We start from the raw sequence: 18,336 nt of genomic DNA on the forward strand, positions 1-18,336 counted from the left end.
CTCTGCTGTGCATGCTCAGGATACGCGCTCAACATCAAACCCTGCTCCTGGCTTGCACTCTGACACAAACACACTGCACACGCTCAGTAAAACACTGAATAATCAACTTACAACATTTTGTTGTTTAATTTAATGCTCTCTTAGCTGGGCTTATTTCATAATCAAAATGATCAACAAGAGCAGTCAATCAAACATTTGATTTTATTCCTCAGCTTTTACCCATTAACTCCCATCACTTCAACCTTTGACCACTGCAACCCTAAATGAATGGAATGATTAAATCTTTTAAATGGGTCTCGCTTCTTGTTTCTGTTTCTCTGTCCAACCCGTTTCCCTGATCTGATTTAAACCTTCTCCAGTGGGATCCTTCCTGACGTTTTTCACGGGAACCTCCAGGGCCCTTCTGGCGCACTTACATAAGTTCTGAATGAGGCTGGGGTTGCGTTCACTGTCCCAGTCCCCTTCCTATAATCTGGCAAGGCTAAATCAAGACAGTCTCTGCCTGGGGATGTGTTAACACTAGCGAGGAACCTGCGTTATGTCAGACAAACTTCAGACAAGGAAAGTAGGCTTCCTGGAGATACAACATATGATTGGAGTGGGTTTCTAGAGTTTAACCTCTCGTTATATTAGTGTTCATATTTTGACACTTAAGAACACAACGACAGTCAACATGAAGAATGAGCTTTGTTGTCTTAACTAATGAAGATCTAAAACCAGAAACAGAAAATTTTCTATGTAAAAATGACAAAACCATCAACTCAATGTTGTTTATATCCTTTATTCTTTTTACATAAAAGGTTTTTTGTTTTTTTTAAACACAGGACAAACAAGCCAATATACTACAGACATGTATCACTACACAGACTGCTGTTCAGGAAATATAAAAAAGGTTTATGTACATGTGGGGAGATGATGTGAGCTCCTTGTGTGGTGGTTCTTGTAGTTTCCCAGGGTGAATTCAAACCTGCTCGCCGAGGTCCAAAACCCGAAACTTGTCTAGATTGTAGAAGCAGGCCTTGACAACTCGCCCACCGAAATATCGTCCGTTCAGATCCACAACAGCTGCAAAAGAGAGGAACAATTAATGTCAGAACCTGGGAAAACAAAGTAGAGTCATATGCAAAAAGAACAAAATCCACCACATTTTGGGACATTATGTTTCAGTCCACCTGACACTGGCAGGTTGCACCTTGCATCATCCAGGAACTCATTGATGCTTCCGACCTAGGAGGAAATCCCCCAAGGACACCCATGATCTCATTAGGAGCATGTTGTGATATCAGTAATGCATACATGCATGCATGTGGGGCTTACCGAGTACCATTTTGAGTTGCTGCAATGAAATTTCAGCCCAATGGACCAACCTCCTTCATTTTCACATACAAATGTTGATCTTTTTCCATCTCCATGAAACAAACGTGGCATCTTTTCACTCCTAACATTTTACCCAGTCCACATCAGTATAGATACCCAACAACTCAGCTGCATGCTGTTTTGTTTTTTTTAACAATATGGCTGTTAAAAAGTTGTACAGTTGAGGCTGCACCCTATTCTGATATTTACTGGGTAAGCATGTGGCCTTCAATTAAAAACACTGATCAAAACAGGCCCATCAAAGACATCAGAACACCGATGCTGTGGAGCATCTGGCACAAATCTGGAAACCTTGTGTTTCTTTGAAGCAGATCCCTACTAACATGAGAATGTTGTATCACTTACGCACAGGAAGAACAAAACACAACAAACTAAAACAAAGTCACTATTGTCTCAATATGTTTTATGGTAGATTTATTCTCTGTGACCTCCAAAGATCGGTTCATCTCTCCTTTGTAAAAAATAAATTATTACACTGTTTATGAAAAACAGCCGGCTCATGCTGGTAGTTCCCAGCAAACAACACTCAAGAAGAGAAAAAAAAGAAAACTTTTTTTGGCTCTCGTACGTCTGCATTCTAGGAAAATAGGAAATTTTATGTCAGGGTCATTTCCCAGGACCGTCTCCTAAAGATGAACCACTGAGGTAATGATCCTTTAAAAAGGACGCGTCTTATCCGACTGTGTGAGAGAGGACAGGATTCAGCATTAGTCACTGAGGCATGTGTGTCCCAAGCATGATAATGGATCTTGAAGGACGCCAGAGATCACTTCAGTTGGTAGACAGCCATAAAGCGTGTGCATATGCACAAAACAACGTGTGTTATGACTACAGCAGCTAAGGGGAACATCTTGATTCGTATGGAAACAGATGGTTAGTGTACAATTGTGCATCTTTTCAAAGATGAATTCAGACCATTTTTTAAACGTGCTTTCTTCACAAGGGTTAGAGAGCAATTATTTTATGTTATGGGTGCGGATGATTTACAAAAGTTGTGCTGTTTTCTAAACGCAGGCGCACTCTGTTCATTTCAATGTGACTCGCACAATCTGCCAAGAGCTGTGGGTAATTTACTAACAGGACAAGCATATCAATATAAATCAGTTGTACATGTGTACGTTCAGTGTAGGCCTACAGTGGCAGTCATGAGCTCGTTAGAATGGAAACAGGCTTTAGTAATTGCTTCGATGTTGACAGTACCACCATAACGGTTCTACGCTGAGAAAGAGACAGAAAAACACCTATTGCCAAAGTGCATGCAGCTGAATTTGTGTAACCCATGACAAAAAAAAAAAAAAAAAAAAAAACAGTCATATGTTAGAGGATCACGAGATCATGGTGAAAACCATGTGCACCTTTTATGACCCTGAAATCAAAATGCTTTAATTTCAGTGTAATAAAACTTAAAAACTTAAGAGACATTTTTTCCTTAATAAAGATTTATTAACATAAATGCATCAGACCAACATCCATATCCAAGGCCTGAATATACTAAGGACAGGGTCCAAATTCAACATAGTCATCCTCCCTGTTCTTGCCATTCGTCAGCTGTTTCGCTTTGACCCTCCGTGCAGGCTGTGAAATAGCCACAGAAGCCGCAGTTTACAGGAACCAGAAACCGAGAATTGAAGAATTGCAATAAGTTTTGCTGCCGCTGGCACTGCGTGACTCTTTTAGTTTCCAGGTCATTTCGGAGTTCACTAAACAAATTTAGAATTAGGTGGCTTTGTAATCCATCCATTTTTAACCACATCCTCATCTGAAATTAATAAGCGCACCCTTAACTTACTGCGATGTCTCCTCTACAAAGCAATAACCAATGTGAAAAAAAACTGTTATTAGATATACATCTTATGCATAGCAAAACTTAAATATTCCCCTCACTAAATTTTGTGCCCTGAGAAAGGAACTCCGAGTAACGCCTATGCAACAGGGCCAATTGCAAAAATCTGAGTTTCCACCTCTCATGTGCAATACTGTCACTGTGCTGTTTCGGTAAATGCCAAGCAGAAAGTGCTAAATGTCCAACAACAGATCTAAATTCATCATTATAAATCTTTACAACTTCTCAGAAAAATGACAAACTGTTCCTTTAACTATTGTCATTTACTATCTGTAATCTAATGAAGGTAATGAACAACTTTCTGTTTGAGGACAATGTGCAATCGCCAGGCTCTGTAACCTTTCCATCACCTCATACTCACGTCAGCAGTGAAGAGAACCGACAGGATTATTTAGCTGGTTTCTATGTAGCCATTAAACCTTTCAAAGAATAGCCGGGAAAATTTAACTTCAAACTTATCTTCTTGGGTAGTATTGCATTCCTTCAAGCGTGAACACTACTGTGATGTACTGTTGTGTTGCCACTGCTTAAAAAACAAAACACAAAAAAAACCTAACAGCAACAACTCTGCATGTCTGATTAGTAGTGTTCTAGCAGAATACAGTATGTTTCAGTATTTGAGAGGCTTTAGCCGACCGTCTGACCTGGGAATCCTGTCACCCAAAACTGCTTCTTACTACTTTTGAGTCACTGTCACGCTCACCCTGTCTCAACACTGAAGACAGCATCGATCGCTTTAACGGGGAAGTTGGCGTTTGCTTTTTGTGCACATTCAAGATGAGCGTTAAAAATCAGAGAGAGCGGTCAAGATCAGAACAGGGCTTAAAGGGAGCCATCAAAGGGTGTTTCACAACCGCGCTGTTTGGTCTGTTTAAATCAAATGTAGACAGATTGCAGTCAGATTGGCAACACGCTTGATGTCTCAATTGGTGGATTCAAGTCTTAGTTGCACATGATGACCAGAGGTGCACAAAGATGCAACCTTGGAGGGGAGATAAAAATCAGAAGAAAATCAGGTTTAACTGGGTTCCAGCATATTATTTACAGCTACCGTGACGGACACTAAATACAACAATCACCTCCGGCCTGTGAGTGCGAGAACATGCCCTCAGACTTCACTTTCCGGATGCTTCGTCATCACCTGCAGAAACGGATCACTTAGTGTGAGACTTTTAATTTGATTCTTTATGGCAGGTTTTAGTGTCGTTCTTTGAGAACCTGCCCTGCTTTCTGAGAGCTGTGATATAAGCGCGGTTCTGCCGGTGCCACAGGGAGACGCCTGGGTCACAAATGATGTAACACCGCAGGGAATGGGAGTCTCACCTTGTTTCCGATCTGGGCCAACTCATTTAGAATGGGACACATTTTCACCCACATTATTAGAGCAGTTATGCAATGATTCCTCCCCCCCAAAAAAAAGAGAAAGAAAAAGGAAAAGTGCGATGCTGTTACATGAAGTAATTTAGGAAACAGTCGCCTACATATGCAGACTGAAAACCATTGTTTAAATGAGAATGGAAATGTCTGAGGCAACCACTTTCATTATGAACAAGTGCACAGCGAGGAAGTTCCTCAAACTCCTGTGACGCTTGAAGGCAACATGGTCTGATGCAAATGCCCGATATCTCATGAGTTGAGGCCTATTCCAGGGATGGCGCTTAAAAGAAGTGAATACTGACCTTTGATGGCCGACTCCACCCTCTCAAACTCCAGAAATATTCTGACGGCTTCATCATCTGGCACCTCTGCAATCTGACAGCGGAAAGAATCTTCACGCTTCTGTTTTGATGACTTTACGTAAATCGAGTTTTATAAATCACTTCATCTCACCTCAAAAATGACACATTTAACTACTTTGCCGTATTTCTCGCATTCCTCTTTCGTCTCTCCCTCCAAGTCCTCGTCCACCTCTCCTCGCCCCACCATGTTCTACGAAGGGAAACGACACATGTAACCAAGCTGCACGGGACATCAGACTAGTCATAATCTCATATTAAAACTGCAGTCTTTCCATCACCCCAGTGTTCTGTGTTGAAATAATAACATGTGCCACTTATAACCCACTGATCATTTTTCTAATGCTATAGTAGCCAAACCTAGAAAGGGGGAATTTAACAGCACACAGGGATACACGTACCCTCAGCAGGACCACCTTGGTCGGGTTTTTCAGGATCTCAGTGAGCGGGTTCGCGTCAGACTTCTTGGAGGAGTCAGCTGATTGGAAGAAAACAGAGGTGATCGTAATTTTTTCCTTATCATCAGAATATTTACAGGCAGCAGGTATGCTGGATGGAGCAACAGAAGGTGTCGGACGATAAGTGGATTTGTGCGGGACTGTTCAAAACTTGGGAGCTTGATTCAACACAGATGATAAATGAAACAATTCAGCAGTTTGTTTTGCGTCAGCTGGTCTGATATCTGCTTCGTCTGACATCCAGTTGGCTTTTACTGTGCTGCTGAGAAGCCACTCTGGGTCGTTCTGGGTCATTCAAGTAATAAAACTGTTAAGATTTCTGGAAAGTGGCCAAGTTGCCAGTCTCACTCAAATACTGAAATGTATAAAACAAAACAGAGCTGAAGTTTTCCTGCTCATCTTTATATATTTTCCGTTTAGATATTAAGTTAAACAACTAAAAAAACAAACAAACAAACAAACAAAAAAGAAAAAAAAAATGCAATTTCCACACTATTTTTCCACATTTCGGAAATCTAAATGACGATCTGACAAAAGTATTGATATTACTAATTAATAATAATAAGGGGTAAAGGGTGTGCTTAAGCTGCTAGCACATTTGAGAATATGAGAGACTATCAGAGTAGCTATGTTCTTATTTGACAGTCATTTAACTGGACAATAAACAACGCTGATAACAGAGCTCAAGTTATTCAACAGCCATACAGATAAGGTAAACATGGATGGAGCGATATCCAATTGTGCCCTCTAGTGGTTAAACAGAAACACTGACATGTTTAATGCCAGGGAGGAGTCTACGGAAGCGTAGAGCTGCCACCCAGGCAAAAGAAAAATACAAGTGTATCACGTTATAACGTGAAAGGTTTATTGTTCTAACAAGATACTTTTCCTGTTTGTACAATATACTTTTCACGTTTGAACAACATAATATCACGTTCGTACAATATCAATATTATATTGTACGAACGTGATAATTATGTATATTGTAATAACGTGATATTACGCTTCCGTAGGAGTCGGCCTCTTATTACAAATCGGCTATTTCATTTTTAATCTATGCTTGCTAGACAGACAGACAGACAGACAGACAGACAGACAGACAGACAGACAGACAGACAGACAGACATACATACATATGGCTATAAGCAATAACTTGCAGCAAAAAAAAAAAAAAAACAAACAAAAAAAAAAAAACCCTCATGTATACGAATTGATGTTAATTGGGGTTTTTTTTTTTTTTTTTTAAATTTGTCAGAATTTTCCATAATTCCATAATAAATTGGAGCATTTTCCATAAATGCTCCAATTTATGGATGCTCCAAAAGAAAAAAAGGCGGGAATTTTAAGGCAATTATGTGAATGCGCAGGCTTTACTGGGTTAAGTCATAATGGAATACATTGCAGATTTGACTTGTCATAAATGATTGTCCAGGGGTTAGGAGAACAGGTCAAAGAGCGAAAACTGCACAGAAGCCAAACATTTGATGAAAAGCTGTTGAGAGGGGAAAATAAGGGAGACTTGAAGCTTGTTCGCATTGGCAGCAAAGAGCATGCTGTACAGGCAAAACTCTGCACCCTGCTATAAGAAGCACAGACCAAATTCAAAGCAGGAAAGACTTAACCTCCTAAGACTTGAACCCTTCCACGGCATGCATTTTAATTTCTCTTTGATATTTGGGCATATTGGGGCCCAATGAACGTAAAAACAAAGAATTACCAGATCTTTTTTTTACCAGATTTTTGTCTTTAAGAAAAATAAGAGCCACATATGAGGATATTCGTTTAAAATTTTGATAGAACAGTAGCAGTATAATGTCCTTGTAAGTGGATATCAGGCCCTTGTAGAGCAAAATTGAGTATTTTGGTCTAAATAACCCAAAAAGTGATGTCCACATATGTGGACGCCAGGTCCTAGGAGGTTAAAATTAATTTTCATATTGAGGCCGGGTTGCAGCTTCAGCCTGGGCGGCATCACAGCATTATAGCACAGCAGAGCATTTGTGTTGCAGATTGCAGTACATACCAAGACTACAGTATTGTTTGATCGAATCGCATTTACAGAAGTTACAAAAAGGTGATCGAGGCCAAATTGATAAATAGAAGATAATTAGGGGACTCATAGTACGTTTATAAACAGCATGATGTATTGCCATGCATATATGATTTTTAAGTCAACCAGCTGTGGAATCTACTACAACACTTAGTATCCAGACAGTGTCTACCGCAGATTACGTGAATAATGAAAAACTGGTATGGAAGACGATATAGTAAAAGAGGATTTTATAACTTAATTTTTTATGACATTGGCTTATTTACATTAGCCTTATGGTTTACCTACAGTAGCACCTGGCAAAAATAACAAGCTGGAAAGAAAGTGCTTTAGTAGGCTGGAGGAATTCACATGGCTTGAAAGCCCTTAGCATAAAAGTACAATTATACAGTTATTTATCCAACATTAAAGTTTTGATATAGACCCTAAATACAGTAAACAAATGCAGGCCATTTAAACTTGACTTCAGATGTACATGGAAATATGAATATTCAAGATATGATAAATTAGATACTAATGTCATTAAATTAAAATAATAAGATCCTTCTGAAGGGGTTACAGGTGCACAAACTCAATCACTTTTTGCCCACTGGTAGGTGTCTGCCAGGCAACATAATAATATTCCCATTATCTGATACAGACAAGAAGCTTCAGGGGACTAAGATATGAGCCAAGTTTGGGTTACTCAACTCCTGATTATCAGATCAAGTTTGTAAGCAAACAAACAGACAGAGATTTGGTGTTATATACTGTTGATGCTGTATCGAGGTTGTCATATTATAGTGCACTGCATAATGACGCCACCAGAGGGCAGTCTCTACATGTGAAACACTGAGTGGAGCTAAGTAAGCTGTGAACAGGGTCATAGACAGAGTGCAAACAAAACTCCTGCTGATAAAAGTGAGCCAGACAAAATGGATACAGCTGTGTGCAGTAGGGCTGCACGATTTTGCATATAATGAGAATCACGATTTTTTTTGCTTAGAATTGAGATCACGATTCTCTCATGATTTTCTTTTCCAATATAAATATTTATTGCATTTATTAAGTGCACATCAACTTCGTAACAGTTGAGACTGAACATAAAAACCATAAATGTCTCACATTTTGTCTTTGCCGCAAAATGTTGTACTGCTTGTAATTCCGTCTCCACCGTTGCTCGACACTGTGTGTATACAGCAGGTAGTGCAACATTTGAAAAATAGTTGCGGGACGGCACAGTGTAGCGTTTGTCTAGGGTTTGTCTAAATCCCTTGTTTTGCTCAGTGTTGATGGGAACCATATATTTAGCCAGGTGATAAGTGATAGCCTCCGTAATTTCTTTGTGCCTGCGGGAATTCGACGGGTATGGGGAAGCGCGGTATAAGGTTCCCGTTATTGATGTTTGGGTGGTTGACCGGGACGGATTTTCTCCTGTCACTTTCTTGGCCTTTACAGCTTCATCATCTCTCACGTGCTCTCCGTTGTTTTTTTCCCTGCCTGCTGGCTTCTGTATCACGTGGTATAAGGCTCCGCCCTTGTCATTTGTTTTCATGCAGATTATGTCCCGGATCAAAATGCGGTCATCTTTTTTTTTTCTTTTTTTAATCGTTGTCATTTGGAAATGAGATCGCACATATGTATGAATTGAGATCGCGATTTTCTAACAATTAATTGTGCAGCCCTAGTGTGCAGTATTACCCTTGAGAACAAACTCAAACTCACATCAATAAGCTATGGAAGAATGTAGGTGTCCCAAAGTGCAAATGTCCTAATTAAACAGCAATTTAACCATTAAACTAATCATCTACTCTTGAAGTAAGAGAACACCAACTTAATATGATCAATGTTAGCAGTGGAAGCACTAGCAGCCTTCTTTCTTTGTAGGTCAAAGTCCACACGTCTATATTAAATGTGGTTATGCAAGGTTCCAATAAAGTAAGTTAGCTTTGAAATAATCCTCATCTACTTTACAAGCTTATAATACCCCCAGTTACCATATGTGATAAGTCAGGAAGGTACGAAGGTATCAATAACTGGATGTGTCCAAGCTGACAGCTGTTTTAACACAAATATGCTGCGTAGAGAACATGGATGCAGAGATTCATGCTAATACAATGAATCTGTGACACGTGCATAGAGTAACTGTGTGACAGTATGCATGTATATAAAAGTCATGCAAACACAAACTTTAAAGATGATCCGTGTGGCACATTCTGCAATATGAAAGGGAGAAAATGGGAGTGGAGGCCAACCTGCAGAGCCTGAAGTCTCAGTGGCACCTGATTGGCTGGAGCCTGCTGCTCACACACACACACGCGCGCACGCACGCACGCACGCACGCACACACACACACACACACACACACACACACACACACACACACACACACACACACACACACACACACACACACACACACACACACACACACACACACACACACAAAAAATGAAAAGACATGCATGTAAAGGTCACTGTAAAACATCTAACTGATATTGAAATGGAATCTTGCTGTGGTCACACCCAAAACAAAAGTATGTGAAAACAGTGGACGGCTAAATAATCCACATGCTCACACAGACCAGGACAGGCTTGAGACAATAAAAGCAGCTTTTGATGCAGCTGACAGATACAGAAAATCACGTTAAAGCAGACAGGGTGAAAAGGAACACAGAAAGGCAGGGTGGGGTATAAACATCAGAACACGAGCGGTAGGGCTGGGCGATGTGGATCTTGAGGGGTAGGCTGAGAGTAACGTGCTACTGGAGCACAATGTGAAGAAATAAAAAAATAAAACAAAATTTAAAATCCAGTTGAGCTAACCTAGTTTAAAGGGGTCATAAAAGAGTATTTTATAAACAGAAGCCAATAAACCAAAACTGTAAAATTGATGGAGACCTATATATTTATTTATTTATTTTAAATTATATGGCGCCAAATCACATCAACAGTCACTTCAAGCAGCTTGATATTGTAAGGCAGTGATACTCAAGGTTTGGCTGGGGACCCCGAGTGGGCTATGAAGGTACTGCAGGTGGCCCACAGTAATCACAGAAATTCAGTTTGACGTTATAAACATTTACAGTTACATATTTATATAAAATGATTCATTTCTATAAAAAGGGAATTAAAACTGGTAATAGGAAGTGATTAGTTTGTGATATTACTCACTACTCTGACTATTTAGGGCAGAGTAGTGAGTAATGTTGCTCTTGCACTGGAACTTGGGGCCCAGTGGTAGGTGGGTCACACAGTGGCTCAGCACTTAGCATATGACTGCAATACGTTTTAGCCATTTAGAGCAAAAAAGCCTGTGTTGCTTATGGTTTTGTTTGGTTTTTTTAAACCGAATTTTTAGGAAATGAATTGCTTTCTCTTGTAACTTGACTTTTCTTTTAAGATTTGGCCCATGGCATTTTCTGGTATTTAAGTGGGCCGCAGCCCTCTTGAATTAAATGACTTTTGTAAGGAAAAGACCCGACAATAACACAGAGAAAACCCAAAAATCAGATGACCCCCTATTAGTAAGCACTTGGTGACAATGGGAAGGAAAAATTCCCCTTTTAACAGGAAGAAACCTCTGGCATAACCAGGCTCAGGGTGGGGCAGCCATCTGCCGTGACCCCACAGCCACACCAGGCACACATGTGCCTGTCGTAAATGCTGTTAGGAGTCTTACAAGCGCCTAACTGGCACGGTTGGATGGCACAAAGCTACAAGCACGAAGCCAAAGCTTTGGGTCCGACCTCTGGCTTTTCACTCCTGCATGTTTAGGGTTGAGACCCACACGCTGCATGCTTCAGGTAACACTGTCATTATAATATACAGAGGTACAGTGAACTTAACATTGAGTAATGGAGGGAGAAGAATCCTTACTAGACACGTAAGGATGATTATTACAAGCAGCAGAAATCATTTTACAGTGAGCTGATGGGTTTGCAGTATTTCAGGGTTTTAGTTCTGTTTTTACTCAGAGATTGGTCCATCATGGGAACATTAACACACACACACACACACAAAACCCAACTAAACTGTAATGTGCCTATTTACACAAGTGGCACAGAAACTTTATTAACACAGATACAGTCATGACCTGACTGCAAATGATGATTTGTGTTTTCCTACAAGGTCTTTTTGTACGTGCCAATTTTACCCACGCTTAGTGAGTTCAAGTGTAAACTGACTCACTAAGTCAACTCTTGAAGCATCATGAAAGAAAACATTAGCTTATTGCTTTGCTTTCTAACCAGCTTCATTTCTTAACGAGGCTTTTAGAGTGAAACATTTGCAGGAATTTGTATAAAAACCTAAACTGACAGTCTGACACATGATTACAAATTAATATACATTTCTTAATTTGTATATTTAGTTAAGACGTAATGCCGTTTTTAACAAATGGCAGTCTTATGTTTAAAATAATGACAGTAGTTCAGCTAAGTGCAGTTTAGTTTTGGTTTTCACTGTGAGAGTGAGCATAGAATTCAAAGTAATGAGAGAGTGGGGGCAGGGGAGAGAGCCGTAAACATCTATATGACTGCACAAACATTTATGTGACACAATGATCAAATTATAACTCGATCAACCAACTTCTCTGATCTAACCTGCTAATGTACCGTTTAAAAACAAAAATACAAAGGCATCGCCCAGCCCTAAGCTAAAGATGGAAAGGACAAAAAAAAAAAAAAAAAGCACAAAGGTCGCTCTTACGTTTTTCTGCTGCGTCACCTATGATGATCTTTCCACCTCTCTTGCTGGTCTTTTCCACGGACAGTGCCGTGCTGAGGCCTTGCTCGTGCTTCCCGAGGCCCTGGCCTTCTTTGAAGCCATATTTCTGCATAATCTTATGGGCCACTGTGCCTCTGCAGGAGAAGGAGAATTAATGAAACATTCAGCTATACAGTACATATAAACATGATATACAACTGATTAACTGTAGTACTTAACTTGAAGTACTTTTTATTCAAGCAGAAATAAATGAACTATATAAATCTACTTGTTGTGTAATATAAGCACCCACCCCATGTTAGCAAGGAAGGAGCTGGTCGGTCCAGGTGGTGAGCGGGGCCGGTCTGAGTCTTCATACATAGGTGGAGGGATGGCCGCCTTTGAGCCTCTGGCAGGACGGCCCTCATCTTCATAGGAAAATGAAGAGCCTGAGATCACACACACAAACAGAAAATGGCTGATGATTTATAATGCAGTAACAAAGGGCTCAACTGCAATGTCAACATGCATTCAAAGTAAACTTTAGGCATATAAAGGTGACCTATTATGGTCATTTGAAGCGCCACATCTTTATTTGGAGCTGCATGATTCACAGTTAGATGGGGGTTGGTAAATACAGCTATATTCATCCTGTCTGAAACCATGTTTTAGTTCCTCTTCCTTTAACTTTAACACCACCATCATTCCATTTCCTCGACAGGCCGCCCTGTAGTAACCTGAGACAAACATACACGATATTGCCAAAGGCATTCACTTAACAACCGCTGACCCCGCTCTCTGATTTTACATGACCTGCTGCTTCATGTCTGAGTTGTTGTCATTTTCAATCGTTTCTACTTGGTTATAATACTACTAACAGATGACTGTGGAAGATTTAGCAGTGAAGAAATTTCATGACTAGACTTGTTGCTATCCTATCACAGTACCACACTGGAATTCACTAAGCTCCTGAGAGCAATCCATTGACCCACAAACATTTGTAGAAGCAGTCTGAATGCCTGCATGCTTGATTTTATCCACTTTGGCCGTGAGTGAGTGGGTGAGGAAGCACTTTTGGAATTACAGTATATGATATCCACTCTTACTGCCATTATATGGTTCTAGGAGCAGAAAGAAATGAGCATTCAGAAGTCTGAAAGCTAAATTTTTGTACTGTGTTAAAGTTAAAAAAACTTAAAATGCAGTGTGGCAGTACACACTGGCTGCCTTGTGTCCCGTTCTCTGTCGAGATGATCCCACACTGCTTCAATAAGGTTGAGGTTTAGGCTTTGAGGAGGCCAATTCATGAGTGATAGTGTTCCAGCATATCCAGGTGTGCCTTTATCTATCCAGTAAAAACATACCTTTATCTACCAATGCGTGTAAACACACTATTAATGTGTGCTATCATGCTGAAAAACAAAGCCACTCCCAATCAGATACTTCTCAGATGGTATTGCACGGTGGAGCAAAGCTCAAACCTGACAATCCTGACTTTACCAGCCCATCGGTTTTCACAAGATCCCAAAATCTGTGTGTCACGTTCTGTGTCCATGACACAGAAAGAAAATTCAGATATATTTTAAATGAAATTCTACTAAAAATATTCAAGCTCATAAGCCCCATTTTCCCTAAAAATCCTAACCCTGCAGGAGAAAAAAACCCTACAGTTTCTCTTCTATCGTGGCTCAAGAGTTAGGAGTTCGCCTTGTAATTGGAAGGTTGCCGGTTCGAGCCCCGGCTCGGACAGTCTCGGTCGTTGTGTCCTTGGGCAAGACACTTCACCCGTTGCCTACTGGTGGTGGTCAGAGGGCCCGGTGGCGCCAGTGTCCGGCAGCCTCGCCTCTGTCAGTGCGCCCCAGGGTGGCTGTGGCTACAATGTAGCTTGCCATCACCAGTGTGTGAATGTGTGTGTGAATGGGTGGATGACTGGATATGTAAAGCGCTTTGGGGTCCTTAGGGACTAATAAAGCGCTATATAAATACAGGCCATTTACCATTTACCATCTTCATTATTCTGCAGTGAGCCAGTTGTATGCTGCTACTAAGATAAATATCCCCTCAGACTTATCAGACTTACCATCTCTGTCCACAAGGGAAGATGGAGGGGCAATGGCTGCTCCACCCATGCCTGAAACAGAGACAAAAACAGATCAAACAATCAGGCAAGTGGGTTTTACTTTTTGTTTTACTTTCAAAATAACTTCAGTGATCAATTTATGATAAGAAAACAAAGACAAGTAATCTCTGGGAGGGGCACAAACCATCTAGGGTGTCAACTGATTTGAAATCACGAGACGCTAAATGTCTAAACAATGTGGATAAGGATCAGATCACAGATTATTTTACTTGCAAATCAGAGTCAAAACATCATTCAGTGTTTCAAGAACTCACTTCTTTTCCTCCTCTCCTTTTCGTACTCCTCCTCCTCATCCGAGTCTTCCTCTGCTGCCGGGAAACGAGAGAAACCACTGGGAGCTCCACTTTCGTGTCTGTCTTTCCTTTTCCTGCAGACACAACGCCCACATTCAGGATTTAGTTGTCTGCTTCATTCAGTTCATTTCTAAATCAAAGTAAAGATCCTCCAAATTCCTGAAAACTAATAAATAAAAATCTATTTTAATCATTTTAAATGTGGAAGAATAGAAAGCTTCAAGTATTTTATTTCATCTAGTTTGTCAATCTTTAGCTTGTATAATACATCGCCTACTGAGGAGAATTTAAAACAAAAGAAAAGAAAACAGCCATACTTTTCCCTCTCTTCAATTTCCTTCTGCCGCTCCTGCTCCCTCTGTCGCTGCCGTTCTTCTCTGTGACGCTTCACCACCTTCTCGTAGTCATTGGGGAACATGGGGTCATACTCGTCTGCTAAGGGGATCAGCACATCACTAGCAGAGAAGGCACTGGGGACTGCATCCTAAAGCAAGAACCAGCAACATATGAGTGAGATAAATGAGTTCCTTTACAATTTTTACACTGGACACTGTTATATTCTCCCTCTGCATCTTTGGCAAAGATCCAACTGAATTAAATTTTTAAAAAAAATTAAAAACAGCAAAATACAGACAACATGAAAGAACTGGTTGACAACATTACGCTATAGAATACTATATGTAATACTAAAGATAAAGCTGGATTTATGGCACATGAGGGGTGGATGAACGCAGGGGAAATGTGGTTTTTATACATGTTTACGCATATTAGACTGGTGATGTGATTCTTCAATTATCTTTATACCTGCAAAGCAAAGAGCAGTTGTTTTTAACTAAAGAAATAAAACTTATTTCATTCCACCTTGCTCATCTCTACTGCAGCGCTGCCTCACTGTCACCCAGAAAGGAGCGACTGCAGCTCCACATACACTCATCACTGAACCATGACGACAGCCGTGTAAATCTGTTTCTTCCTGTCTCATGTAGAAACTGAGAATAAGCTTGAATTTAGTATCTGACCAGTGTCCAATAAAGAAGCAGTGGCTGCTGCTTATCAAACAAATCAGCAGATTTATTTTAAAAACAGCATTCAGTCTCGACTTGATTTGGAAACAGTTTTATTTGTAGTTCAGCAAATCTCATCATATCCGAGGAAGCATTGACTAAAAGAATCCTTGTAAAGCTTTCCAAAGGTTGCTGGTGTTACTCTACAAATATGCAACCTGTCTCAAAGTGAGCCTTTGCTTTTAACATTCAGCCTGCAAGCCACGATCAGAGAGAATGTGAACACACAGCAACGTCAGACACGATCACCACCAGCTTTGTCGTTATAAAAGACCGGGTCTAACAGATATTTAAGACTCAAGTAATGCTGCACAAACAGCATAATTTGTCCAGGTGTTTTTCAATATTTCCATACTGACCAACCCAGTAACAGTTTAACACTGGTCTTGAGTACCCATCCATAACAAACACTGTGAGCCGTACCTTGAGGCCAGCCGCAACATGTGGAGGAGCGTCTGTGATCTGTCGCTCATCACTGGAACTTCCTCTCTTAAGATCAATGACAGGCGCCAAGACGGTGGTCTGCTTCATCCGCTGGGTCTACAGAAAAGAAAAAAAACAACAACAAAAAAAACAGCATAAACAAAACAACCAATTAACCTTGTTCTTCTTCTGATCAGTGACTGTAGAAATACATCAAACAGAAAACCATTTGCTCCACACTGGCATGACAGACAGTTGCTGCGGATATGTTGGCTGCACATCCCAAACATGCTCTACTGAATTGTAATCTGGTGACTGCAGAGACCATTCGAGCACAGGGATCTCATTATCACATTCAAGACACCAGTCTGGGATTATCTGAGCTTTGTGACATGGGATGCTATCTGCAGGAAGCAGCCATCAGAACATGGGCACACAGTGGTCATGATTGGATGGACATGGTCAGCAACAATACTCAGAAAGGAAGTAGCATTAAAAAGAAAAAAACCTCAGTCTGTATAAACAAGCCCAAATTATGGCAAGAAAACTGCTGTATATAGACAAGTTCATTCAGAGATGCTTTTCGGCATACTCATTTGTGGTTTACTCATAGGGGTTATTTTGTAACTCAAATAACCACTATGTCGCCCAGGGCTGCAATGATTCATCAAGTAAATCAAATATTTCAATTTAAAAAAAGTTTTTAAACACAAATCTTTTGCTTTGATGCTTCGTTTAACATACGACTCTGTAGCGTGCCATTATCACCATGGAAATGCAAGCATTTCACCCACATTTACATGTAAAAACAAACCTACAATAGAAACTTATTTAGGAGCAGCATGTAAATAATAGGTTTGACCAAATTAAGTCCACACAGCCGCCAGTTTTCAACAAAAGCACTGATAACACAACGGCAAGAGTGATGATGACGCTGGTTTAAGATGGAGCCATATTCTTTTTACACATACACAGATTGCAAAGAGCAAAAAGGCAGAGCCGTTACCGAGACGGTAAGCTCAGGCTGAGTGAAAGAAAACTTGTTTCAGGTGTCCAAACATCAGCGTGCTTCCTGTGATCAACATTAAAACCTTTACTGGGAAAAAGTGAGTGGGAGTCCTTCATCAAAGCACCTGATCAACAAACTCCAAAGTGATGAAAAGTGAGCTTCGTAGCTGCTCCATCCACGGCCATTTGTTTATTTTTTTTTTAAAAAGTCCTGTAAAGCTGCAGAAGTTTTATTAAAATCTGCAGAACTATTAACTTAGTCTGATACTGTGTTTAAATCATACAGCTTAATGAAGGCTGACGGCAACCGCTCAGTTTTACATAGAAGGGAAGAATGAGGCAAGACTGGGATGTACTAGACCAGATTTAATTCAAAACATTCATAACATTTTTCAGACCAAATGTAAAATAATATAAAATATTTTGTTAATTAAATTACATTAATATTTAACAATATAAAAAAAGAGCTTTTTTTCACAAGGTAATAAAAATGTACACATGTACACACATAAGCACTAGTATCATCATTTCTGACCATCTTATAAACAAAAGTGTACGTTAAGCTTGATTGAATGACAGCCCACTATAATACATGTGTAGTACTGCACGCACCTTGGCCTGTGTCAGAGCCGCCTTCTTCACCTTCAGCTGGGACTGTAGCAGCTTGAAGTTCTTGGACCAGCCTTCGGTCTTAGTGTCACTGGCACCCACACCGAGGTCATCATAGAGCGACATTGCTGTCCGTCAGTGCTCCTGTTGCCTTCGGACACACAAACACGTTTCACTTCTCAATATTTATCGAGCCTACGGTATCATCATTCAACCCTTCACTGCTTGGAAAAGCAAAAAATTAAAAAAAAATTAAATCGGTTATAACGTGCAACAGCTAAATCACAAATCTCCGCTATAACCTTTTGTGATTCCGTCGTTTGATACTGAAGCAAATTTCCCAGGAGAAACTGGGAAACGTTAGCTAGCTAACGAAAGCTAAGGCTAGTGTTGCTAATGTCTGCTCCTTATGAAATGTGTCAAGAAAAGACCCAACATTCGTTCCACTGTCTCTATACCTACCACTATTAAATAGAATTTAAAATTAATTACAAGTCAGTTCATATTAATCTACTTTTTTTCTTTAAAAAGGCTAACCAGCACATTTGATATACCTCCTCACTGCTCGTAACGGAAGCCGGAGCGCAAAAACAAAAACCAAGAGCCAACATTTGCCGGGATTTTACGGTCTTGCGCCATCTGGCGCCCG

At 40.3% G+C, this 18,336-nt stretch overlaps 1 protein-coding gene across 2 annotated transcripts; it reads right to left on the bottom strand.

Annotated features, from left to right (window-relative positions):
• Positions 1 to 792: 792 nt before the first annotated feature.
• On the bottom strand, positions 793 to 18,323 carry rbm17 (RNA binding motif protein 17). 2 transcript variants are annotated; one of them, XM_026146710.1, is made up of 13 exons: positions 18,242 to 18,323; positions 17,691 to 17,838; positions 16,071 to 16,187; positions 14,901 to 15,067; positions 14,545 to 14,657; positions 14,231 to 14,281; positions 12,464 to 12,599; positions 12,154 to 12,305; positions 9,699 to 9,743; positions 5,358 to 5,434; positions 5,051 to 5,149; positions 4,900 to 4,972; positions 793 to 1,065 (listed from the first exon to the last, which is right to left on the bottom strand). In XM_026146710.1, exons 2-13 carry the CDS (start codon positions 17,811 to 17,813, stop codon positions 962 to 964), a joined length of 1,257 nt encoding a protein of 418 aa, XP_026002495.1. In that variant the 5' UTR covers positions 17,814 to 17,838; positions 18,242 to 18,323; the 3' UTR covers positions 793 to 961. The 2 variants fall into 2 exon arrangements, with proteins under 2 accessions (XP_026002495.1, XP_026002496.1); XM_026146711.1 differs by lacking the exon at positions 18,242 to 18,323 and adding an exon at positions 17,990 to 18,212.
• Positions 18,324 to 18,336: the final 13 nt, after the last annotated feature.

This window comes from Astatotilapia calliptera, chromosome 17, assembly GCF_900246225.1.
Source record: "Astatotilapia calliptera chromosome 17, fAstCal1.2, whole genome shotgun sequence".
Lineage (NCBI taxonomy): Eukaryota > Metazoa > Chordata > Actinopteri > Cichliformes > Cichlidae > Astatotilapia > Astatotilapia calliptera.